The 27395-nt window shown below is 39.2% G+C and overlaps 1 protein-coding gene across 1 annotated transcript; it reads left to right on the top strand.

The window, feature by feature from the left end:
* Positions 1-854: 854 nt before the first annotated feature.
* Positions 855-27314, top strand: LOC129173845 (kinesin-1 heavy chain-like). Its single transcript, XM_054765067.1, has 27 exons — positions 855-1257; positions 4107-4348; positions 9345-9432; positions 9510-9583; positions 9651-9755; positions 9842-9890; positions 9970-10025; positions 13029-13116; positions 16548-16672; positions 16752-16856; positions 17295-17440; positions 17636-17784; positions 18284-18480; positions 18565-18633; positions 18751-18957; positions 19045-19188; positions 20192-20380; positions 20629-20746; positions 21705-21760; positions 21842-21951; positions 22023-22124; positions 22199-22259; positions 23153-23224; positions 24318-24422; positions 24566-24782; positions 25620-25728; positions 26779-27314. The coding sequence occupies exons 2-27, from the start codon at positions 4223-4225 to the stop codon at positions 26783-26785; spliced, it is 2874 nt and encodes a 957-aa protein (XP_054621042.1). The 5' UTR covers positions 855-1257; positions 4107-4222; the 3' UTR covers positions 26786-27314.
* Positions 27315-27395: the final 81 nt, after the last annotated feature.

Here is a 27395-nt window from a genome sequence, read left to right as displayed (position 1 = left end):
TTAAGAACCATCAGTGAATACGTGAAAATAGTGCTTTTCCTGTGTGTCTCATATAATGCAACGTGAATGTTTAGCCCACAGATCAATGACTATACTGTCTTTATGGGGGCTCAGGTGTGCTTGGTGGCTCCCACTGGCTTTCTTGTCCAAGGTATTCAACGCTATGGATGGTGCTAATACGCTGACTATGTAGCTCTGCTGCCTTTTCTATGTTCTCTGCTACTAAGCAAGAATCCAATTATGAATTGTACAGTAGAACCCGTTTATGTCGTTTTCCCATTGTATTGTTGGTGGTCCCGGAACGTAACCCCCACAAAAACCCACTTTGAAGGTACAAACAGTGGAACCTCTAAGGTCAAACACAATCCAAAAACTGCTTGTCTTTAAAAATACAGTTAGACCCACATGCCAAAAAAAAAACAAAAACGCACCTCTGTTCCCATTAATACCTACAGTATGTGTGTGAAAACTACTGAAAATGTACATATGGAAATATTATGGAAGACGTGTTTGTCCAGATAAGTACTGTATGTATTTTATTTGCAGAAAACAGAATAGCTGGAGTCTTTTCATGCGTGTATTTATTATTTGTTGTCTGCTGCTGAAACTGAGTGGGATTGTGTCATATAGGTAGCATTCCGCTTTGTATATCTCCCCGTTTATCAAATGTTGACCAAAATACATTTGTTTTAAACATCTTGTTCTGAACTGGGTCATTGTTTTCCTCACGCACACACACGCACGCTGTGTTTCAACGCTTTAATGTGCTCAATTATAACCTTTAAACTGATTAACTTAACTTAAGCGGAAAAACAGATTTTTCAGGCAAGTCAACCACAGCCATTGATAGACGACTTTGATTTGATGTGTGCTTTTTGGTACTTAAATCTTTCTTTTCTTGCTTCCAACAGTTTGTGAGATCTATTCCAGACTCACTAACAACCTGCTGCCCCACACAGCAGAGAAAGGACTCATTCATGTTCATAATGATGTGCGCGGCGTAGTAACATGTTGTGTTTTACCACATCGCCATCTGCTGGCAGTGGTGAGTTGCTGCTTTGCTTTATCGCTTAACAAAGTCAATTCATGCTGATTTCAACTCCCAAGAACCCAAGTCGACAAGTCACCAACACTATAAATGTTATAAAATGCGTCCTTAACTTCTTAATTCGTGAGGAAACATTGTTGGAGTTGTTGTCACGTGATAGTCATGTGACTATTCCAGGCTGCGGCTTCCCCAAAATGGCCGTGTGTCAGGTAAGCTAGCAAATGCTTTGCCATTAAAATGTCATTTTAAAGCCATGTGCCAATTCTAATGCATTAGTAGGGTGTCGAAATATTGCAATTTAACTGGTCTTACTATATTTCTTGAATGAATTCATTAAAACAAAACAAGATAAGAAATAACCATTAGCAGGCATAACTGTAAAATTGCCATGGAAATCCCGACCTGTCGTATTTGTCACGCTGGCAGAAATGCTAATAATAATAATAATAATATGATGATGATGATGTGTTTAAAATTATTAGTGGTATGCGGGCGCGGTAATGTTTTAAATTGAAGGAAAAAAGTTGGTAAAATCCAAGTCTATTAAGTAACATGCATTTTACAGTAGCGTGCTGATTTTTAAGATCCAATGGAAAGCGGAGGGAAGTAGCGTGATTGGATTAAACTTCATTTTGGAGACAAACGGAGATTCTTCTTTTGTGGCAGAGACGGTAACTCAGCAACTAGAAGCCATGCCGCTCCTTCTCACACACCCAATCCACGCTCTTAAAGCACTGTAACCATGGCAACCCATGCACTTACAACTATGACAACAAGTCGTAATAATACCTCCCCTTAGTTAGTGTCTGAATGCTGACACCCGCTTTGTGTTGCTGTGTGGACATCATGCAAAACAAATGCTTTTTATTCTATTTTTGCCCGTTTTATGGTTGTCAAGCAAAATTATTGTTCTCAATCAAGAGAGGGTACTTGAAGGATGAAGAATTGTGTATGAAGTTTGTGTTAACGTGTTTGTGTTCAACGTGTTGTAGTGTCTTAATACAGTGTTCCCAGTGTGAACTAACACACTCTACTTCCCACAATGCAATTCTTCTTAAAGGGCGAGGTTCGTCTTCTGAACGCTGTACCGCCAAACAAAATCCGCGAAACGGCACGTCTATTAAATTACATTACATCCACGTAACGTCATGGAAGAAAATATTAGACCACAGGGATATATGTCTGGACAAATATAATGACGACAACAAAAACAGATCATAAGAGTTTAATTTAAGATAAATTTCGGTTGTCATCATTATAGCTGTCCACGCCAATGTAGCTGCCATTTTTGGAAATTCAGGTGCACGTGGAGAAGGAGAGAGACTTTTATTTCGGTAAACTGAGGAACATTGAGTTAAAGTCGTCATATGATGAGGCAAAAAAATTGTACAGTAGAGGAGCATAAACGTGAAATCTTAAAGAAAAAATGTTTTATTATTAACGTTATATTATTAGAAACAAACAAAATAAAGGATAAAGTTGCCTTTTTTTAAATTCAGCTTGGGGAGAGAAGTTAATAGTATTATGAGAATGAAGTCATAATATTAAGAGAAAAATGTTGTAATGTTACGAGAGAAAAAAGTCATAATATAATAAGGCAAAAAATATTTTATTTTAGAAGCTTAACACTGAAATTTTAAACAAAAAAACTTAAAAAAAAATGTAACATGAGAAACAAAAAAAAAACATTTTTGGAGATTTAGATCTGGGGGGAAAAGTTGTCCTATTACGACAATACAGTCAACATTTTATGAAAATAAAGTCATAATATTAAGACAAAAGACAGTATTCTTATGAGAAAAAAACTTTAATTATGATGACAGGAAAAAAACCTTAAAATCATATATATTTTTAAGGCTGTAATATGGAAAACAAACAAAACAAAGGGTAAGGTTGGCAATTTTTGAAAATTTACGTCTGCGAAACAATTATATTATGATGAGCAGTCAAGATATTCCGTGAATAAAGTCATAAAGAAAGGTGGAAAAAGTTGTAATTTTGTTGTTGAGTCAGAAAGTCTCAATCTCAAAGAAAAAAGAACAAAAAGAAAATTGCCATTAAAAAAAAAGATGTCTGTGTGCAAGTATAATATTTATCCTAAAAATAAAGCCATTATATGAAAAAAAAAAGTTGTCCAGTGCTCTTACAAGAAAAAAAAGTCATATCAGAAAAATAAAGCCTGAATATGATGGGGGGAGGAGGTACTCACATCCTGATACTCTTCTGACCCCTGGTGGTTACTTTAAATATTGCACTTGTAAACTGAATGAATAGCAACAAAACAATGCCTCAGAATTTTTATATTTCTTGAGGTGTAATGTTTATTTTAATACTATATATATTAATATATGATTGCCATACATTGTATTCAGAACACAGGATATCAGGTTGACACTTTCAAGTAGCTATTAATGGAGCTATTTGGTTATTATTGTGACTGTCGTGCGGCGTACTGGTTGTATTGTATCACATTGCATTGCATTACATTGAATTATATGTATGAAATTTGTTTAATTTCAGGAACAGATCAAACATCCCACGCTTACGTAAAAAAAAAAGTCACATCATTTACAGTATATTTATATCTGAGATAGGTTGAATCATGCTTCCATGAATATTGAAGAAGATACAATGTCTGTATTATTTTGACACATCATATGACTGTCATGCCAGCTTTTTATGCTATTTCTGCAACAACACACACACACACACACACACACACACCTGATGCTTTTGGCCCCCAAGATTCTAATTGTGTCAGAACATCTTGTTGGTAGGAGCTTTATCAATATTGACCTCTGAGCTCCTCAGCGGAAAGTGAGGGACAAGACAATTTTGTCTCATGATCCCCACACCCCGTGACTTCCTGTGTCTCGCAGCTTTCTACAGATTACTGATCACTGCTTCATTGCAAGGAGCTTGTCGAGTAGCGAATGTCACATTTGTCGCACAACCCGACAATTAAGACTGATGCTGTGGCTCACTGCTCGGATCCCGCCTCCGCCTGCATCTTTTCCGCGTCATAATGTTCACCTCATTTGCTGATGTCCACATATAGAGAGGACGACTCGACCGAGCCTCCAGGAAGTGGTCCATCAGCTGTGCTGTAGAGGCGCGGCCTCCTCTCAGCCCTAACTGCACGACGGAGCTCTGCAGCCCTCCGAGGCGGTGGAGATGGCCAACCCGGCGGAGTGCAACCTCAAGGTGGTGTGTCGCTTCAGGCCACTGAACAGCTCCGAGGTGGCCCGAGGAGACAAATACATCCCAAAGTTTCAAGGGGAGGACTGTGTGCACATTGCGGTGAGTAACTGCAGCAAAGTAAGTAATGGAAACACGCTGATAAAGGGACGTCATTATATGCTTTCACTAAAATTTTGCTTGATAATGAACGGATTGAAGTTCAGGAATCATTATGTTTATTGATAGCGAGTGTCCAGTTGCCACAAAAGTCTTGAAAAGGCAAATTCAAAACCACAACAACCCCATTGAAGCATTTTTGCTGGACCGAAATGAACAGTGTATGAAGTTTGGGTGAAAGTGTGTGTGTGTGTGCGACATGTTTTAGTGTCTAATACCAAGATTTCTATTAAATGACATTACAGTACCACCAGCGAATGGCAAAAATTGATACGCCCATTAAAATGTCTATTTTTAAACGCACGGCTCGCTCCCCCACCCACTTCACACCCTCCTGCTCGCTTCAGGTTGACATTCTCCTGCGATTTCGGATCAACTTTTGCAGTGAAATAGACCGCTGCAATTATTAGATTCGATTCTCTTCGATTGCTGTCGTTCACTCGTGACACAATCCAGGTTTAAGCACGTATTAATGAATGATCACGTAAGATGATTGATGGCCGCCGAAGCCCGCAAACAAACCTTTGCGCCTCTGCACACGACTGTGGTGCGTTCAAGGATCGCCAAACAAAGCGCGACACCTGAACTCTTGATGAAAAAAACATTCAGTGAAGCTTAAGACGTAAACATGTAAAAATGGTGGGCTTTCTAACACGTGCGCTGTGCATTTCACCTGTATTATCACGTTGAGAAATGATTATGACTTAGGGTTAATGAGATGTGTTTTCCGTAGGAAAAAAACAACCTATTTTTGGAGAAAAAAAATAATTTTATAATTCTTTAAAATAATTTTTTGGACCAAAAATCTGCAACTGTGCGGGGTTGTGAATGTTGAGTCACGAACGTGCGGGGATCCACTCTAGTTCAGTTGATGTCATCTATAAGCTATACCTGCCAAACAATGCAGAGTTCCCTCCCGTACATGGGAAGCATGTCCCATGGTTGGGTATAAAACCTAAAAAAAACATCCTGAAATGTTTTCAAGTCAGTAATCGAAGCCCTCGCTGAGAAATGCTGTTGAAATAAATGAATGGAGGACTGGAATACACCGGGATTACGTCACAATACGTGTATCCTTTTATAGACGTATTGAAATAGAAATATTGTAAAATTATCATTAACATTATATATAATATTATTAGAATATAATATTAATATTATATTCTAATAATATTATTCTAAACAATTATTTGAATGAATTAAGTTAAGAATTCATTCAAAAGTTAATGTCAAAATGTGTCATTTGTAAGATAGGACCTCATGAAATCTCAAATTCCGTTTTTTTCTGTTTTAATTTTTTACCTTTCCACCTATTTCACCAGCATAGAGTGTATGCTTTTTGGGTTAGTGAATAAAATGTCCGTTAACTAGCAAAGCACTCGGAGAGCGCAGACCTCCGCCAAGCGCCATAGTTCCCCCCATATTGTGATTTACACCATAAATATTATTCCTACATTTATTTAGATTCCTTGACCATGAAAGCATACAATTAGCATTTGGATTCATAACGATATCAATATTATTCAGTAGTTATTCACAAAAATGTAATTTTCTGTAATGGCGTTTTTTTTGTGGATCAAGCTCCATAGCTTTTGAAGATCCAACAAATCCGTTGGCACACTCCAGATCCCACCGTGTCTTGGCTGTATGTAGTGGTGTTTGTTGCATTCTTCATTTGTTGTTTTCCTATGATGAAAATTCCAAAGGTCCCCTATTTTTTTTTCATGTTCTGGATCATAGTATCCGAAATGATTCCATTGTCTGGATCGGTCTTTGATATTGTGTAGCACCTGTTGGAAACTTGTCCTATATTTTTTTTCTCAAGTGCTATGACCATTTTTTGTGGAGTTACATGCACAAATGCCGAAAATGGTCCTATCTCGTAATGTTTAAGAATCCTTTAAAAAAAAAAATCCTGGATCCAGACATCCGGATCACCCCCAAAATGTAATCAGTACTTCCATATCCCTTTTCTGACCATTCCTGAAAATTTCATCCAAATCCATTTAGAACTTTTGAAGTTATTTTGGACACAAACAAACACGCAAACAGATAAACAACGGCAAAAACATAACCTCTGCGCTTCGCTTGCGCCCTGCGCTGGTAATGAAATCATTGGACAATTTTATTTAGAAAGGAATTTAGCTTTTCTAATGGGATGTCAACCTCTGCACACATTGCTACAAAATCTTCAACTTTAATGCCCGTGCTTAAGGAAGATGTAGTCCAAGCAATTCCAAGCGCTTTATTAATCTAAGATAATTTTTAATGAAACCCTTGTTTCGTTTACACAATTAGACAAGATGTGGCAAACAGGCTTGTTATTTTGAAGGCCGGAAGTGTGTTGTGTGTGTTGAGAATGTTGATTGGTGAGCTGGGTGCCAGGATAAACGCGCACGACACCAGCGCTCGTTTGCATGAGCAAGCGGTGAAACGCAACGCGGTGTGAACACTCACCCAGCCTGAGTCGCACACACGCAGCCGCACTAGCACGCTCTGCTAAACTAAGCTAACCCGGCTCGCTTGCATTCACTCTCCGTAAGAGAGAGGTTTCCAAGTTTTTCTTCGCCACCTTTCGCTTTTTAATTCGGGTGGGGGCGGGTTAGTGTTTGTGATGAGATTCCGCCCCGGTTGAACTGTCCGCCGGGGAAATACTTCCCCACACAAATGTTCCTTCTCCTCATGATGACGTCATTTCATTCACATGATGTCACTTTCCGCCGGATTTTGCCTTTAACAGTAAATGTCGCGATTCCGTTAATGCAGAAATGATAGCCTACCATACCAACGTTCCTGCTGCGTGGAACCAACAGTAGATTTGCTGTTTGAGCCGACACTTTCGGAATGCTGTGCCTTAGGAGATCAGACATGCTGAGTCATTGTCCAGTTTAAATCCCTCCTGGTACAAAGACTCTATTGATTCTTGAATCATCTGTTTTACTTATTTAGCTGTCTTACATTAGTTAATTCTTTGTAGTTGTTCATTCATTGCCACTCTGTTTGAGGCATGCTTTGTTTTTGTAACCAAAAACTGAGATCCTGCTGTGCAAAAACATGCTACACAATTTTTGGCCTTTTAAAAAGATGCTAATGCTTGGTTGTAATCACTTAAACACACAAATGATACTCATTCATGAATTTGATCATCTGTCCATAAACACAAATCGTGGGTGTCTAATTGTTTAATTCAGGGGTGTCCAAAGTGCGGCCTGGGGGCCATCTGCAGCCCGCGGCTGTTTTTTCATTGGCCCGCTGCACATTTTAAAAATATAATTTGACAAGAAAACTAAACTAAACAAACACAACAGCAAAAGTCGAAAATTCTGCAGTAATTTTACAAGCGTAAAGTGAAAACAATAGGAGAAAAAGTTTCAATTTATGAGAATGACGTAATATTATGAGGAAAAATATCAGCGTTTTAGTTGCATAAAGTTGAAATATTCAAGAACAAAGATGTGATTTTGTTAAAGCCGTAATGTTACGAGAGGAAAAAGAATAAAGTTGTAATTTCTGGAAAATTAGGGCGAGGAAAAAGTTAGAATGTTCCAAAAATAAAGTCAAAATGTTATGGGAATAAAGTCATAATTACGAGAAGAAAATGTGAAAGTTGAAATAGTTAAATTGGAGACAAACAACGACACAAATGGGAAAAAACGCTGTAATTTTACAAGAATAAAGGCAAAATATTAAGAGAAAAAAAGTAATATTCTAACGAGAAAAAGTCCTAATTTTACTAGAATAAACTCGTAATATTATGAGGAAAAGTGTCATTTCTGTAGCATAGAGTTGAAATATTATATAATATACATATAATATTATTTATATAATGTAATATAAATAAGAATAAATATGTTCTTTTTTTAAAAGCCAGAATATTATGAGCAACAAACAAAACAAAATAAAGTTGGAATTTTTGGAAAATGTTTTTTTAAAAGTTGACATATTTGGAAAATAAAAAAGAAACAAGAATGGGGGAGAAAAAGAGCAAAGATGGAAGTTCACACTAATAATATGCTTTTTCACGTATATCACGAAGCTGAGATGCAGTTTTTTCATCATCTCATTTTAACAAAATATCAAAGTGGCCCTTGCATCCTTAAATTTTTCATGATGTAGCCGCAATAGACACTCCCACGCTAATATGCATGCAAAGCGATACTATTTTCTACCAGTATGTAACCCGCAACCCACCCTGTATATGTCTCATCAGACGCTGGGACTGATCACTCATCTAAGTATGCGATTGCGGTATGCTGAGTTGCTGTGTGAAACAGTAAACACAGCTGGTGTTGTAGTTTTGCTAAACTCACTATTAGTTTGGGTACTGTTCACGTGACGTGATGTGACAATAGCAAAAATGATGATAAGCAGTGAAAATGTCACCGTTACAATTACAGTACTTTGAAATAAGATACAGTATGTTCAGTATGGTAAAGTATACTTTTGGTATTTGTCATATTGAGCTATTATTTTGTGTAGCCTTACCCGAGGATGCAAGGATATGGTGGCAGGTTGGTTCAATAACGACTTTATTAACAAAAGATAAGCTCGCACGGGGCGGCACGACACACAAATGGGAGGTGGAAAACATTAACATGCAAGAAAGGGAGAATAATAACAGGAAACAGCTGCAATAGAATGCATCAAGGAGACCTAATAAAGCCCCAGCTGAACTAAACAGAACCCAAATCAAAGACAGGTGCGGCCCCCCAGCTCCCTCTAAAAGCTCCTTCAGAGTAAAGGTAATGCATTCACTCCAAACAGGACACTTAACAAAATAAATGCACCAAAAAGGAAATAATTGCAGAAAACGCGATAACCCAACCAAAAGCCCAAACTGCCATGCAGAGCATGACAGGTATTAAGAAAAAGAAAGTGTCAAGTTGAGTTATTTTCAAATATGTAGCAATATTGATGCTGTGGCTACTCTTGTTCACAGGGTAAACCCTACTACTTTGACCATGTGTTCCAGTCCGGTACGACTCAGGTCCAGTTCTACAATGCTGTGGCTCAGAAGATTGTCAAAGGTAAACGTCATAATCTGCGTGCAAACACACCGAGTCCAAACACTCACCTCAATAATAAATGTTTTCGGTGAGTCCAGACGTGCTCGGGGGCTACAATGGCACAATATTTGCCTACGGGCAGACATCCTCTGGTAAAACGCACACAATGGAGGTAAACCAGCTTCAAATGACACTTATTTGCAGTGACTGTCCATGAACTTATTTTGATTCTGCTCAAGGGCAAACTTCATGACCCAGACATGATGGGAATCATTCCTAGAATCGTGGAGGACATCTTTAATTATATTTATTCCATGGATGAGAACCTGGAGTTTCACATCAAAGTAAGCCTTTCATGTTATGAAGCTTCAAGAATAACAACATGCACCACAAGTCACCACAAGTCTCATGAAAGGATTTGGATTTGTAGGTTTCTTATTTTGAAGTCTATCTGGACAAAATTCGAGACCTGCTGGATGGTATGAATGATGTTTTTAGTGATACATCATTTTAGCAGGGCAAGGATTATATTGGATTTTTCTTTTTGGTCCTCTCTAGTGACGAAGACCAACCTTTCGGTCCATGAGGACAAAAACAGAGTGCCGTACGTGAAGGTAAGACGTGTCTGATCATCATTTATTCATTCATTCATTCATTTAGTTTCATGACTGACATGTGCTGCTGGTATTTTTCCACATTTTGCTCAGCGCAGGAATTTTATATGCATATTACATATTAATAGGTAGGGGTGTCACAAGATCTCTCGAGATTAAAATGTGACGAGAACAGCTGTCTCACAAGAACAGGGCAGCCCCATGAAATCCCTTTTATCTTTCCCAAATTCCATGTTTTTTCCATTTTCATTTTTTACCTTTTACACTTATTTTACAAGCATACGGTGTGTTTAATTTTGTGACAGTAAAAAATATTAAATAAGTGCAAAAATCTGTACATTTATTGGTGCAATAAAATCATTCCTCGTTTATAGCCGTTAACTGGTTCCAGAACCGACCGCGATGTTTCCTTGATATAGGATTCGATGTTAATAAATGGAATGTTTTCGTAGTTCGTAGAGCATAAAAAACCTGTTTATGACTTTCCAAATACATGAAGTAACATGGCTATAGTTATCTTTACACTCCTATTATTCATTTTTTAGGGGTCTCGAGACGGCCGCTAGCTAGCGAGCTAACCAATTAGCCTCGAATGTATTTCTTCTAAGCCAAAAACGTACCACTTCCACACAGAATGGGAGGATAACTTTTTTTGTCATGATATGCCTTGGCTTACTAAGGTAATGTCTCAGTGTTGTGTCATTACTGCCACCAAGTGACCAGAATACATATCACTTGTATTTCAATATGTTTTGGTTAATAATAGGCCGTAGTCTACCACAAAACAGCACGAGCATCCTCTGCTAAACTAAGCTAACTCCGCTAGCTTCCATTCAAGCTCCATAAAAGAGGCGTTTCCAAGTTTTTTTTTCTTACTTTCGCTGGTGTTTCAGGTCCCCATTGTGACATGTTTAGCTCCGGAGGGGGCGGGCGAGTGTTTGTGATGAGATTCCGCCACGATTGAGCAGTCTGCCGGGGAAATACTTCTCCACACGATGACAGTATTTTATTCACATATGTCAATTTTCATGAGATTCCGCGTTTAATAGAAAATTCCGTTTTTATTGGCCAATTCCGCAATTCCGTCCATAAATCAGTTAACGCGCACATCATAGGGCCCTATTATTGGAACTGCACATGAAGTGCTTTACGCACACCTTGCAGGCCAACCTACTGTACGTCGGTGTTCCCACCGTCTGCGAGTGACGTGTGGCTTTTTTTTTCCATCTGACTTGAACAGCTGCCATCGTCTTAATGTCCAAGCTGAAACTGTGGTAATTCTACATTTCAAAATCAAAGTTACTTAAGATTTGCCAGATAAAAACACGTAGATGTTCGGACTTATCGAGCGGTTCTATTTACCCTTGTTACATTTGCCTGAGCGCCAACTTTATAACACACCTGTGTTATGTGTTGACAATTTAGTGACATGGCCGCTATACAAGTATTTAGTGAGTAGTAGTGGCCGTTAAAAGTGAAAGACAGAAGTGTTTCTCGCGTCATGCATTAATTCGGGAATTAAATACAAGCGGTCAACAAAGGTGAGGCGGGAGTGCATCTCCACTTCCGTGCAGCTGTGAAATGCGGGTCTGAAAGCCGCCTCAACCCCTCCGCAACGTAACCCAACCCCTGACCGGCGACAGAGCCAAGAAGACAGAGCTTGGACACGTTCCTCCGTCTCCTGGCAACACCCCGCCTTCTTGGTGAAACACGCATGGGTACCCAAAGTGTGGCGCAGGGGTCATCTGTGGAACCGGGCTCATTGCAGAAATAAAATATACAAAAATCCAGCAAAAGGGGAAAAACACAGCAAAAAGACACCATGTAACCCGAAAAAGCTAAAATGGTCATACTAATAACTAATAAAAACAAATATTTGTTTTTAAATATACAGTATATATTATGTTGGGGTTTTTTTTTATAATAAAATGATTGAAATGATAAATGTCCAAGGACAGTAAAAAGACAAGGACGAGTAGATAGGTGCTGACATTGTTCAAACACAAGCTGGAACTTTTAATGCTTTTTTTGCAGCATTTCTAGAAATGCTGCAAACGTTAGACAGTAGGAACTGCCTGTGAAAAAATACATTTTTGAAATACCAATTCCACAACTCTACAGAGTGAAAGATTACATATGAAAGGTATTATTTATTATTATTTTGATATATCATCGTAAAAGTGGTTTATTTGGTCTCAGAAAATGTTGACAATAATATTGTTTAACGTCAATTTGTGGGACAGGAAACATTTCAAAACATTTTGACTCGGTTTTATAAAAAAGTTTGTTTGTCCAGTCATATTTTGTCATTGTACTTTTCTTAAAATTGTTGTTAAATCTTGCCTCGTTTCGTTCTCATGGACCCAATCTCGTGTCTCGTCTCGTCTCGTGAGTTGGCTGTCTTGTGACACCCCTATTAATTGGTGATGGAGCAGGGGTGGCCCGAGGGTCCCTTTGTAGCTCACAGCTTGTTTTTATTGGACAGATTAATATTAAACACGGCCCACATTAGAACATTACACAGAAAACAAAGAAATGGCCCAAATGGTGAACTATTTTTGTCAGGATGCAGATGCTTGGCAGATTTAGCAAGTTTTTGAATATGTCAAACCCTCAAAAAGGAGATTTGGTTGTTGGAATAATAACAAGAAGAAGAAAGGAACAATTTCAAGAGGGTCCCACTGTTGCCTACATCACCAAGCTGAGATGTAGGTTGTTTTTTCTTTCCATTTATTTAACACCGGTACTGTAGAATATCTTGGTTTGACATTAGCGTTAAAATTTGAAGAATGTCATAGTGGCCCCCCACACCTTCCATTTTTTACATTTTCCTCGAGTGCAAAAGCTTTGGACAGTGAGAAAGAGACTAGAAAATACTGAAAATGTGGAATCCTCTCTTCATCCTCCCCTATATGGTTGGTCATGGTTCCCAGTGCTGATAAATGTTTCTCTGTAAAGCTCCCGAACCCGCCTTTGTGCCTTGTGATGTGCATGTGTCCCCAGGGGTGTACTGAGCGCTTCGTTTGCAGTCCTGATGAGGTCATGGACGCCATCGACGAAGGCAAAAACAACAGAAGCGTGGCTGTCACAAGTGAGTCTGTGTTCCGAGTGCGGTGCCGCTGCCTCACATGGGTTCAGCCTCATCGAGTCTCCTGACTGCAGATAAGACCTGACAGTAGAAGTAGACTTAGCTCTTCATGGAGGATAGTTTAAATCATATGCTATTTCTAATTATGGAAATAATCGATTGGCAGTTGCAGTTTTTTAAATATAATATTATTAATGCGAACATCAAATTAGACCACTGGAGTAAAATACATTCAAATGGAAGTAGGAACTAAAATACCAACAGTCAGACCCTCCAGGACCTTTTTTGAGATTGTCCCCTCCTTAAACCTAATTTTGCGAGGGCTTTTTGTAAACATTTTTGTGTTTTTTTCCCTATAAAATTGCATTAGAAAGTGAATGTTGCAATATATCATTGTGATTTTCCCTTTGTATAATTACAATGGGGAAATTAGTCATTCATGGACAAATATTAAAGAAAAAAACACAAAGGAAAGCGTCTTACCAACATGGCACACACAAAAAATGTAGCAAAACAGGCTTTATTCAGCCACAACAAAGCACACCTGTATTCCGAAAGGAAAATCATGTTTCATCAAGACAAGTAAAATGTTATTTCAACCATTACATTCACAGTATTAAAACAAAGAAAAACTTTTGCGGTTCAAATTTTTAAATAGCACAGAACCTCATAGCAAATTTAAGCACACTTTATGCTGAAGACAACTAAACAAAATCAAATAGTGTGACGCACCATAGAAATGACACTTACTGTACAAGCTGTACACTGACTTCTCTAAAGCAGTGTTTCCCAACGTTTATTGAGCCGAGGCACATACTTTACAGGAGAAAAATATCACAGCACACCACCAAAAACGTCACACAGAGCATTTAATTGTTCTGCGTACGTGGCAGGCATAGATAGATGAACAAAGAGACATTAGTTAATAATTAGTTAATAATTTGTGATCGTACACAGCACATTATTTCTCAGTTTATCATAACTTATTTTGCTGCTGTTCATTCATCACAAACCGTGCAAATCACAGAAAAATGGATAGTTCTGGAGGGGCTGAAGTGCGGTGTTTATATTTTGTAACATTCTGCGCAACCATAGACATGTCATTTACAACCAAAGTTAAAAACGGGCCACTTGATTAGGAACCCACCTCTCAGGCCACACCGTGCAATGAAAACTCACACATGTTATATCGTCGGATAGGTCTCGAGGAGGGGAAGTGCGCTATTTATATTTGGTAACAGCCTGTATAACCAAGGTGACGGAATTTACAAGCAAATTTGAAAACTGGCCACTTGACTAGGAATCCCCACACGTTATATCAGTGGAAACGCCACATGATGTCCTCCCAGCATTGTTAGCGTTTACGTTTTGTTGGCATACTGTCAAGGTTTAAGTAGTTTAAAAGGCAAAGTCCAACAGCCACCAAGTCGGTCTCAAACGCACATGAAAAGTAACACATATTAAGACTACAGCATATTTACAACGTCAGCTATTTGCATGGAGCTGCAAACACAACTGTAAACTGTAACTGAAAGCTGTAATATTCATACCAGGCCAGTAGTTTGCAATGTTATTTAATTACTGGGTGTGCGTTCCACTGAACACGCTGGCCATGTAGAAATGATACACTCAAAATTACTTGAAGCCCTGCTGCTTTTGGAAGTTTACCCCCCTTTTTTACTTCTTATATTTATTTTACAAAATGAAGAAAAACATTAAAGATGAATTTGATTGAGTGAAATGAGTAGCCTGTAAGAATTTTCAGCCCTACAGAACGGTTATGTGCACATGAAGCACATTAGTCCTGCCCTTTCAGCAAGAAGCTTAGTAAACAAGAGACCACTGTTTTGCGAGAAATCGAAAATGGGAGAACTGCATTTCTAGGGGTTAAAGCACGAGTAATGGACACAAACATAAAAGTGCCTGTTTTTGACACTGTGAAATGTACTTCGTGTCAGTAGGCTGTGTATTTCATGCTTTCATACTTAGGGTGAATGAGCCTGGTTTTCTCAAAAAAAAAATATGAATGAATGGTTTTCCCACAAAAAACAAAGAAACCCACAAATGTGCAGGACTGCGAATGCTGAAGCACGAATAGGCAGGGATCCACTGTACAGTATACTGTATTTGTACATTTGTATATTCAATTCCGAATTGTAGGTGTACACACTATTCACAGTATAAACTTACATGATTATGTGTACATACTGTATACAAGATCATAATGACCTTTGGATCATATTGTGTTTGCACAGTTTTGCACAATACTTGCACATGAACAAATGCAATGCAATATTAACAAATACTAAGCAGTTTGAATATAAAGTACTGTGCAGAAGTCTTAGAACTCTGCTAGTTTTGTTGTTGTACAAAGAATGTGTTCAAAGGGGTGTTCAAAGTACAGCCTGGGGGCCATTTGCGGACTTTTTTTATTGTCCCGTCTAAAAAATATAATTTACCAAGAAATAAAAAAACAGTAAATATCAGAAGTAATTTTACAAGAATAAAGTCAAAATATTTCTTTTAAGTCGTAATACTATGAAAAATAAACAAAGCAAATTTGTGATTTTTTGGAAAATTTGGTTTTGGAAAAAGTTATAATATTACGAGAATGAAGTAAAAATATTATGGGAATAAAGTCATTTTTCAGAATTTACAAGAAGAAAGTTCAATTTAAGTTCAATTTTACGAGAATAAACGCACAATATTTTGAGGAGAAATAATGTCACTTTAGTAGTGCAGAACTGAAATATTAAAGAAAAAATGTTTGTTTGTTTTTAAGTTGTAACATTATGAGAAACAAACAAAGCAAAATAAAGTTGTAATTTTTGGAAAATTAGGTTGGAGCAAAAGTTAGAATATTATGAGAATAAAGTGTTAACATTCCAAAAAAACCTTTATTTTATATTTTATTTTTTAGATTTTTATTTACGGTTTATACAGTCACGCTTAAATGTTTAAGATCATCAAACAAATGTAAATATTAGTCAATGACAACACAACTGAACACAAAATGCAGTTTTTTAAATGAAACTTGTAATTAATAAGGGAGAAAAAAAGTCCAAACCGACATGGCCCTGTGTGAGAAAGTGGTTACCGCCCCCCTGTTAAAACATAACTTAACTGAGATTAATTGAGATCTATCAATCTGGAAAAAAGTTATAAAGCCATTTCTAAAGCTTTGGGACTTCAGCAAACCACAGTGAGAGCCATTATCCACAAATGGCAAAGACATGGAACCGTGGTGAACCTTCCCAGGACTGGCCGTCCAACCAAAAGTGACCCCAAGAGCGCAGCGACGACTCATCCAAGAGTTCACAAAAGACCCTGAGACATTTAAGTGTGACAAACATGCTAAAAAATAAGAAATCAGGAAGGAGGCAAACACTTTTTCACACCACTCTATGTCATTAATGTCCACGCTTTATTCTCAGACATGAACGAGCACAGTTCTAGGAGTCACAGTATCTTCCAAATCAACATTAAGCAGGAGAACACTCAGACTGAACAGAAACTCACCAGCAAACTCTACCTTGTCGACCTGGCCGGCAGTGAAAAAGTATGAACATCCCTTTTATTTCTTCTTTGTTTGTATGTGCGTAAAACCAAATGCTAACCACCTGTTGTACCATCCCAAGGTGGGTAAAACTGGAGCAGAGGGCACAGTGCTGGATGAAGCCAAGATGATCAACAAGTCCCTGTCTTCACTTGGCAATGTCATTTCAGCACTGGCTGAGGGCTCGGTAAGTAAGTCATACACGTGCATGTTAGGGCTGCAAAAAAATAAAAAATAAAATTGTGACCTCAACTCACACTAGCGTGCAGTCTAATTTCTAAGTTATTGTTTTTGTAAATTTAACGAGCTGCATCACTGTACAAACGCTACTATTGTACTCAAGGACTCCCTGACAGCCCAATACAAAGTAAATCCCGATTACTGGATACTTGTTACTGGGTGCAATTAATTAAGACACATTGTTTGGTAATAGAAAAGGGTTGCTAGTATTGTAGGACACTAACTGAATTCTTGAATTATGTTTCAACCCTGAGCAATTATTGCAGTAGGACTGCAAAATTCTGAAAAAAAATCGAAGGTGAAAAGTAGCAAAAAATGTATTTAATATTCATGATTTATATTGAATAAATGCTTCATGTAAAAGCATGTTTTGGGCCTGTGTCAGACATATGTGCCATACAGGGACAGTAAAATGACCAGGATCCTGCAGGACTCCTTGGGAGGGAACTGTCGGACCACCATGGTGATCTGCTGTTCCCCTTCCTCCTACAATGATGCGGAAACCAGGTCCACACTACTGTTTGGACAAAGGTACACATCACTTCATTTTTTTGACATTTAATTCAATAGTAAAGTATTTTTTCTGCCTTGCCACAAAAATGTTTTTTTTTAAGTACAAAAAAAAGGTTCGGCAATGTAGAGTAATGATGATCATTTGTTCTGTGAGTTCTGATGTGAAAACAGCCCAAAAGCCGTTGATATTCAATAATGTGCCTCTCTGACCAGGGCCAAGACCGTCAAGAACACGGTCAGTCTGAACGTGGAGCTGACTGCAGAGCAGTGGAAGAGCAAATACGAAAAGGAGAAAGAGAAGAACAAGACGCTGAGAGGCACTGTGACCTGGCTGGAAACTGAACTGAACCGCTGGCGGAGTGGTGAGATCATGAAAAATGAAGTGGTAACAATCCAGTGAAGAAGTAGAGCCATGCGAGGCCCTAGGCAGTCAGAATTGATGAATGGATTTGCCCACGTCAGTATTGATGAATATAACATCAAGAAACGTCAAGTGCAGCCAAGGAGAAGAGTCAGGCCTGTGTCAGGCCTCAAAGGCATTCTTTTCCATTATGCCGAATATTATTGTTCATAAGTCTGGTTTTACTTGCCCCTTTTACACCATTTAAAGACTCGGATGCACTTTGAAGTCTGCACTTTAGACACAAGATGAAAGGGAGCATCTGCGTGACTGTGTCATCATGCTGTGCCGGGTTTATTGTCAAGCACGCTTTCAATGAAACCAGAAACTGGGCGAGATTGGAGTTTGTTTTCCAGAGAGAAAACTAAGGCAAACAAAACCTTGTGGTGACCCCTAAATGAGAGCGGCAGCTACTGTACACGATGCTGATAAAGTACATTCATTCCTATCGCCCCCTACAGGTGAAAGTGTGCCAGTGGAGGAACAGTTTGACAAGGAAAAGGCCAAAGCGGAGGTCCAAGCTCTGGATGTTGCTCTCAATGACAAGATAACAGCCTCACCTGCACATAGTGGGCTTCCTGGCGTCACACTCACACATGCTGACACAGCACAGTACGGGGCAGAGATGGCTAAGCTGTACAAAGAGCTGGATGACAAGGTATGATGTCACAAAAATAGTACCTGCAGTGATACAATAACATATCCCTCTAAACTCAAACTCTCCATCCTTGCCCTCTTCCAGGATGATGAGATTAATCAACAGTCTCAGTTGGTGGAGAAAATGAAGGAGCAGATGTTGGACCAGGAGGAGGTGACAGCTCACATCTACACCCCCGTCACTGCTCCTCCGCTTAACAATTCATTTTTGCACTTTTAAAATGTGTTGCCGATTGTTTGAGGAACACTCTGTCGCTTCATTTGTGTGAAGCTCCTCGCCTCATCCCGCCGGGACCATGACAACCTGCAGACAGAGCTGAACCGGCTGTTGGCGGAGAATGAAGCTTCCAAGGAGGAGGTGAAGGAGGTGCTGCAGGCCCTAGAGGAGCTCGCTGTTAACTACGACCAGAAAAGTCAGGAGGTCGAGGACAAAACAAAAGAGTTTGAGGCCCTGAGTGAAGAACTGAATGAAAAATCTGTAAGCAGGTTTAACCTTCATCATGTCTTTCTTGGGATATAATGACATTCAAAACTAACTTACTGGTGTTTTTGATGTCCTCACAAGAGCTCCTTAGCCTCTATTGACTCAGAGCTCCAGAAGCTGAAGGAGATGACCAACCACCAGAAGAAGAGGGTCACTGAGATGATGTCATCATTACTCAAAGATCTCGCAGAGATAGGCCTTGCAGTGGGAAGCAACGACATCAAGGTAAGCAAGCAGCTGTAAACCAAGTGGTACGATTCAGTACAGTCCAGCATGGTGTAGTTATGAACACATAACATGGTGTAACATTTGGGTTTTGGTTTGAAACCTAAATGCACACAAAGAGCGTAGTAGTCCAGAAGCACACCATACAAAAATAACATATCTACTCAGGAGACAATGAGCTAAATAGAAAAAACACTAAACCGAGCAACGAGGCTGGCAGGACGTGCCATACCGGACGTAAATGAATTAGTGGAGGAACTACAAAAAGAAACCAGTAGGAATTGAACAAAAAACAGGGCATTCAATATTTTCTTACAATAAGAAAATAAGAATTATTGTAGTAAAAGGGCAGGAATTAAATTACAAGGCCCAGCAATCACAACATGGAAATGAACAAATCTTATATTTTACGTGTTGTTTTCCCTTCTTTACTTGGGTGGCCTAATTTTTATACCACTTACGCTGCCATGACACGCAGAGCTGCAGCTATCGAATATTTTAGTCATTCAGTATTCTACTGAACATGTTTTCAATTAATTGAGTAATCAGAAAAAACATATTTTTGCTTGGTTAAATTGCAATTATAAACACACAAGAGAAAATAAAACGTTTCACAAAATAATGAACGACCAATTTGTTTATTTTTTTAGATAATCAACCGTTGTGTGATTATAGTAGTCTGATGGACTACATGATGGTGCTTTTGTAGATGAATTTATCCATCCCAGACTATAACTATTTACTGGAAAAGGAGAGAAATAATCATTACTTTATGAAGACATTGCGAAGACTAAATTACATATTACATTATTTTAATGGCTGTGCATTTATAAATCATAATCTTAGACAGGCTGACTAGAAATAAGACAAATATTCTTTATAAGATCATGAGTTTTCGCAGTGTTCAAAGGAAAATAAAGACACCTTCTTGTTCCATTACACAGTATTGTCTGCTAGTCTAAAAGTGTCTACTGTCTAAAAGTGTGTGTTTGTGGTCCACCAGCAACACGAGAACAGCGGTCTCATTGACGAGGAGTTCACGGCGGCTCGACTCTACATCAGTAAGATGAAGTCAGAGGTAAAAACGATGGTGAAACGCAGCAAACAACTGGAGAGCTCCCAGGCTGACAGCACCCAGAAGATGGACGAGAATGAGAGGGAGTTAACTGCCTGCCGGCTGCGTGTCTCTCAGGTAAATACCAACATGGATGCTGTCCTCAGTGGTGTACTGTAGTTGGCTTGTCTAAGAATACTGTAAGTGTACTGTACTGTACTGTAAGTAGATGACAAGATCACAATTTACGGTGCTTAGGTTAGGTTGCTGTCAATGTTGACAACCCATCGATGCTACACCACTGAAAGACCCTTTTTTTCTATATTCTGGCTTTAAAAAATACTGTCACTGAATGTTTTCTTTTGCTTTTGCCTGTTTGTGGGCAGCATGAAGCTAAAATAAAATCCCTGACAGACTGTCTCCAGAACGTGGAGCAGAAGAAAAGACAGTTGGAAGAAAATGTGGACTCCCTCAATGAAGAAATAGTCAGGATTCGAGCACAAGGTGAGCGCCGCTCAGTGACAGAATGTAATTATTGCTGTCCCCGCAGAGGTTGTGTGCAAGTTCATATTTTATACGTCTTTAGAGGTAAATACTGTATATCCTTTACTTTGGGTATACAGTCGTCCCTCGTCACTTTGCGGTTTGAATTTTGCGGCTTCACTCCATCACGGTTTTTCAAAAATATATGAATTAATAAATCATGCTGCTTGAATCAGCCTATTATTAGTCAAAGATTGTATGTATCTTTTGCCTAGATGAAGCATTTTCAAGCATAAAAATGGCTAAAAGAAGGCAAATACAACTATAAGGCATTCAGAAGACGCATTCAAAGACGCTGTGAATGATATGTAATGGTACTAATGTTACTATAGCATTTGGTGAGACACACAAGCACCAGACGTGTTCGCCGGGACGACAGGCTTTTATTGCAGGTTTGAATTATCTCATAATCGTCTCAACAGGTACAACAACACACACGAGCACAAGTCTTATTTATGACTTAAATGGATTATTTACTCTTATTATGTCTATTAAATTGGCTAATACTAGTGTAAAGGTGGCTATAGGGGTGTTCATTTATGTCTAGAGGACTCTCATAATGTTGAAAACAGTATTTAGAAGGTTGTAAACAGGTTTCTATGCCCATTTATAAATAAGGAATCCTACTTCCTACTGTCTTATCACGGTCAGGTATTGGAACCAATTAAAACGAGGGATTACTGTACTCACTACACTTAACATCTAAAGTCCAGCACTGATCTACTGTCAAGTTGGGGACACGTCCCCTCAACGAGCACACTTGTAAGCAGTGGGCCAGGTTTGGTTATTTGTTTCATACCCACAGCTTTTTCTGCCCCTTTCATGTACCCAGATGGAAAAATCTGCTTATTAAACCCTGTAAAAATACAGAATATGATCATGTTGAATAGATTCTTGAAAATGTGTTTTCACCACCTAGAGAAAGTCCATGTCATGGAAAAGGAGAATGAGATCCAGCCCGCCAATGAAGTTAAGGTACTCGGTCACTACGTTCTCTTCTTTCGTCTGTTCTAATATGCTAAAGTGGGAGTTTGAGGGGTTTTTGACCCTCCTCAGGAAGCTGTGGAGAAGCAGATCCTGTCTCACAGAGAAGCCCACCAGAGGCAGCTGAGCAACCTGAGAGACGAACTGGACAACAAGGAGAAACTGATCCATGAACTGCAGGAGTAAGACGACCACATCACCCTCAAAGCAAGTGAAGGCCCATTGCTCCATACATCTCCTGTCATGTGTGCAGTCTGAACCAAGAGATCATGCTGGAGCAGGAGAGGCTGAGAGTGGAGCACGAGAAGGTCAAAGCAGCGGAACAGGAGAAGAGTCGTCAGCTCCAAGAGCTCACGTAACATCTCTACCTCTCTATCCTGACAGGGATTGGAGTTGCGTCTGTTCTTACATTTTTAATCACTCTCGCAGGGTGCAGCAGGACAAGCAGGAGCAAACCAGGCAGGACCTGAAGGGGTTGGAGGACACTTTGGTACGTTACACTCCCAAACCAGTATATGCTGATAAGCTGTGGTTCCAGTTATTGGACTACATGGTAAACAGCAACAGCAAGTTACCTAGCATGCCTTGCGGGTTATACTTAGTAAATAGTATTGTTTTGCATGTATATTATAGTGTAAGCATTTATTTTTTGATACCCGCATAATCTATGTGGTACAGTTTCATTAGTGTGTTCCACATGTGTTACTTGTTGTGTTGTTTTTGGTTGCACAATCAGGTAGGCATTTGGGTCGGTTTGTCATATATGAGTCAGGGTGTAGATATCAAGCTGATTCACTGCTTATAAAGAGCACATCCTCAAGCAAGGGGATCCTGAAATAGAAATGAGTTGTATTCATTTAATAAAATTAGATTTCTTCCGTAGTCTTTAACACACACAAATAGCTGTCCTTGGCATGTTGGTGCATAGGGTACAGGAAATAATGAACATAGTGCCATAATTGAATAAAATGCAAGAATCAAAATCTGAGAATAAGAAGAAGAAAATGTACAATAACCTAACTTTAAACAATGTGGGGTTTCTTTACAGTGATTCATTGTACCTGTATTATCACGTATTTATAAACTATTACCAACTTGGGTTTAATTTATTTGTTCCCTTAGGAAAAAATGGCATATTCTCTGATTAAAAAAAGCATATATATATTTTTTTTTTACTAAAAAGCCACAAATTTGCAGGTCCATGAATGCTGAATGGTAAATTTGTATACATTGTGCATTGTAAAGCGTACTGTGCTGGGCGTGGTGTCCTGAAAGCTGTACCAGAAAGTAATCTCCACTTATGTTGAGTTGGGATGTCACATCGAAACTGAAAAGCCACGTGTATGAACACCACTCGTAATCGTCACAATTTGTCTTTTCCAGGCCCGTGAGCTGCAGACACTTCACAACCTCAGACGACTTTTTGTCCAAGACCTTGTCAGTCGAGTCAAGAAGGTAAGTGGACATAATGCTGATGGTTTTTACAGTTCTACACCAACCACAATACAATGGTGTACATGGTACATAATAAACCGTGGGGAGAATAAATATTTCAACCCCTCCTAACCAACAAGCATGAGTCTTGTCCTTTCATCAAGAAGCTTTTAAGAAAGAGACCACTATTGGTGCAATAATTTGAAAATGAAAAAAATATACAAAGTTCAGATAATAAGATAAGATAAGAACACCATGCAAGATTTCACCTGTTGATGGCGAGAAAGGTGAGGGACCAGCCCAGAATTTGCTGGTAATTGATGTCAAGGGAGTTGGGAGCACAGTCAAGAAGAAAAGTATTAGTAACACACTTTGCTGTCACAAGGTTCCCCTGCTTAAGAAGACACATGTACAGGCCCGTCTGACGTTTGACACTCAACACCTGAATGACTCAGACAAGGCTTGGGAGGATGTGATGCGGTTACATGAGACCAAAATTGAGCTCTGTGGAGGTAGAGAAATGGGCTGTGTTTCTGTTCAGTTCTCTTTTTTTTAACAACCACTCCTCTTCCGCTAATTAGCCAAGATGCCGATGATCGAGGGTGGTTCAGGTCTATCGCTACACACCCATCATATGGGGTGCCTTGAGTGCAACATCCAGGTGCCGCCAGTGTGCATTTTGCCATACTTGGCGGAATCTTGGAGGAGGCCTCAGCCGGAACACTGAAGATGAGTTGCCAAGCAGCAGCCTCAAAACCTTCAGGCTTTGGAGAGTATCTGTAAATAGAAGTGGACAAAAATCCCTCCAGTGATGCGTGCAACCCTGGTGACCAATTACAAGGGTTTCTCTACCATGTTGTACTTGGGGATCAAATACTTATTTCACGCAATCAAATACAAATGAATGTAAAACCTTTATTTCCTGTTTTTCTGGATTTTTTGTTTTCTTTCTGTGAAAATAAAGCTGCCAAAAAGTATGGACTTTGTGAAGGTGTAAATGATAAAATATAATATATATATATATGATATATATATATATATATGATATGATATATGATAAAAAACAAGAACTATGAAAAAACATTTGCACAAAATAAACATTTGCTTCATGCAGAATGCACAGATGAGCTCAGAGGAAAGAGAAGTCAGCACTGCCCAGAGACGGAAGATCTGCTTTCTGGAAAACAACCTGGAGCAGCTAACCAAATCTCACAAACAGGTAAATACATCAGTATGTGCAAAAGCTTATTGACAAAATGCTACAAGCGGTAATGAAATATGGTTGAAAGTTGCCTGTTCTCATGTATTACCTATCCAAAAATAATAAATAATAAATAAATGTGTATTTTCACCTTTACATAGCTGATACGGGACAATGCCGCCCTTTGTTCCGAGATCCCGAAAATGGAGAAGCGGCTGCGGACCACAGCCGAACGCGTGATAGCCCTGGAGAGCGCTCTGAAGGAGGCCAAAGAGATTGCAGCACGTGAGCGCCAACAACACCAGCAAGAGGTTGAGCGCATAAAGGACGCCCAAATCAAGCCCAAAAACATGGGAAGGAGAGGCTCTGCTCAGATAGGTAAGTAGAAAAAGACAATATAGTACAGTAGAACGCTACTGCTTCTTCACTTCTATACTGCTGCATTACTGCAGTTTCCCTGACTTTGTGTATTATTTTGAGTCATTCTAATTATTTCTTTTGTGCAAGGTGGCGACCAATCGCATAAATTAAATTACGTGTCTTCAATACGCGCACGAATGCAGCTCTGGGTTTGACTTTTGGATTATTTTAAAGTCGAACTATTATGACTCTTGTGAGAAGCGTTACAGCGCTCATGAAATGTCTTCAAGGTTGGCAGGTTTGCTCTATCATGGAAGTAAATCCAAAATATCAGCAGTTTGTGACTTACTGTACATCAGGGGTCAGCAACCATGGGGCCGCAGCCGGGTACCGGTCCCTGGGAGAGACAAACTACGTTAACAAGCGCTCTCACTGGGGAAACAAGAAAGCAAAATTCAACCTAACTTATGACAACAGCTACTTCAAATATGGTTTTGTCGCATCCAGGCCTGCTAAAGCACCAAACCCCTCGTGTTTTGTGCAGGGAGAGGTTCGTTGTTCCGTCATTTTGGATTAAAGTTCAAAATAACTATCGGGATAAATAACTTTCCAAACTGCGCTGTTATCATTTTCTCTTAGAAAAACTTGCAGTGACGGCAAGTCGGTTTGGATTTTGAGTGTTTTGTACAATGTTTTCATTTCAGTACATGACAGCAGCATTAGATTATTACTATGAGGTCAGATGCTTGACAGAAAGGAGCCAGTCCATGGGCTCAAAACGTTTCTGGGACAAAAATGAAATAGAATTACTATATATTGCACGTGACTTATTTAGTCTCCCTGTGTCCAACCCAGCCAAGCCCATTCGACCAGGCCAGCTGCCAGGCGCCTCCCTCTTGAACCCCAATGGAAACAGGTCCAACCTCATCCACAGCTATGGTGGCATCAAGGAAGACGATGACAGGCAAGAGTGGAATTATACCTCATCCTTCTCACTGTGGTCATAAACACCACAGTCATTCTTGCTGCATGATAAGTAGTTGGTGTGTTATATGTATTATGGTACATTATATTAAGGGGGCACGCCTTGCTCCCCCTAAGCAAGGCTGTCCAAAGCGAGTGTATTGACATAACTGATCGTAACGTGGAAGTGACACCCTTTCAAAGTTTCAAAATAAGAGTCTCCTCATGAACATATCACTTCTTAACATTTACAGTGGTGTGAAAAAGTGTTTGCACCCTTCCTGATTTCTTATTTTTTTGCATGTCTCATCGAAGAGGTCACAAAAGACCCCACAACAACATCCAAAGAACTGCAGGCCTAACTTGCCTCAGTTATGGTCAGTGTTCATGACTCCTCCTTAAGAAAGACACTCGGCAAAAATGGCAAAAGAAACAAAAAGAACATTAAGGTTTGTCTCAGTTTAGCCAGAAAACATCTTGATGATCCCCAAGACCTTTGGGATAATACTATGTGGTCTGACGAGACAAATGTTGAACTTTTTTGGAGGATGTACAAGTAAAAAGAAAAAGAACATCATACCAACAGTAAAATATGGTGGTGGTTCAGGACCTGGAAGACTTGCTGTGATAAATGGAACCATGAATTCTTCTGTCGACCAAAAAATGAAGGAGAATGTCCGGCCATCTGTTGGTGACCTCAAGCTGAAACCAACCTGGGTTCTGCAGCAGAACAATGATCCAAAACACACCAGCAAGTCCACCTCTGAGATGCTGTGGCATGACCTTATAAAGGTGCTTCATGCTGGAAAACCCTCCAATGTGGCTGAATGACAACAATTCTGAAAAGATGATTGGGACAAAATTCCTCCACAGCGCTGTAAGAGACTCATTGCAAGTTATCACAAACGCTTGATTGCAGTTGTTGCTGCTAAGGGTGGCCCAACCAGTTATTAGGTTTAGGGGACAATCACTGTCATCCCAAAAGGACTTTCAGAAAGGCATTTTTCTTTTCCTTGCTTCCCGTTCATCATTTCATCTCTTTTCTCAACAGCTCTTGAAGGTCGGCTGAGCCAAAGCAAGAAGATAAAGCCCCAGATACATTCGTTCTTCTGCCTCTTCGATCACAGTGTACATTGGCTGCACAAGTTATCTTCTTAAACTTCTGCTTCTTTAAAAAAAAAAAGACTCTCCTGCAAAAGCAAGTTTTCTTATCACATACATGGTGCTTAGTTATAAATTCAAATGTAACATAACGTGAATTAGACCATGTTTGACAGATGACTTGATTGTAGCATGCAACATGCATTTATTTTGCCATGTGGTGTAAAAAATGAGTTGAAATGAACTATTTTCACAGTGGATTTGCAGCTGTTCCATTCATGTATTCCATTATTTATGGTCACATGGATGAAGCTGTCCTGTCCCGTCGACAAAATGTTTCCCTGTGTCTGCTTTTCAATCTGCGTTATGCAACAATGTTGTTCTCAATACATTAACTTAGAAATAATTGCATTTTTACAGGATCCCCAGGGTTATCTGTAATGTTCATAGAAAAACGTCAGACAGTTCCTAGTAATATTCAGTCATTCATGGGTTCTGAATTGTATTTATATTAAAATAATATATTTACACTGGAAACTTCTGTGGTGAGTACCGTTATTTCTGTGG

This window comes from Dunckerocampus dactyliophorus, chromosome 21 (genome assembly GCF_027744805.1).
Source record: "Dunckerocampus dactyliophorus isolate RoL2022-P2 chromosome 21, RoL_Ddac_1.1, whole genome shotgun sequence".
Classification (NCBI taxonomy): domain Eukaryota; kingdom Metazoa; phylum Chordata; class Actinopteri; order Syngnathiformes; family Syngnathidae; genus Dunckerocampus; species Dunckerocampus dactyliophorus.
This window is presented reverse-complemented; position numbering and strand designations above follow the sequence as displayed.

Excerpts from the sequence above, each read along its gene's own strand:
- LOC129173845 (XM_054765067.1), top strand. The coding sequence starts at position 4,223 with ATGGCCAACCCGGCGGAGTGCAACCTCAAGGTGGTGTGTCGCTTCAGG. Across the intron at positions 18,958-19,044 it reads AAGAACTGAATGAAAAATCT|AGCTCCTTAGCCTCTATTGA; the intron begins GTAAGCAGGTTT and ends TGTCCTCACAAG. Across the intron at positions 20,747-21,704 it reads AGTCAGGATTCGAGCACAAG|AGAAAGTCCATGTCATGGAA; the intron begins GTGAGCGCCGCT and ends TTCACCACCTAG.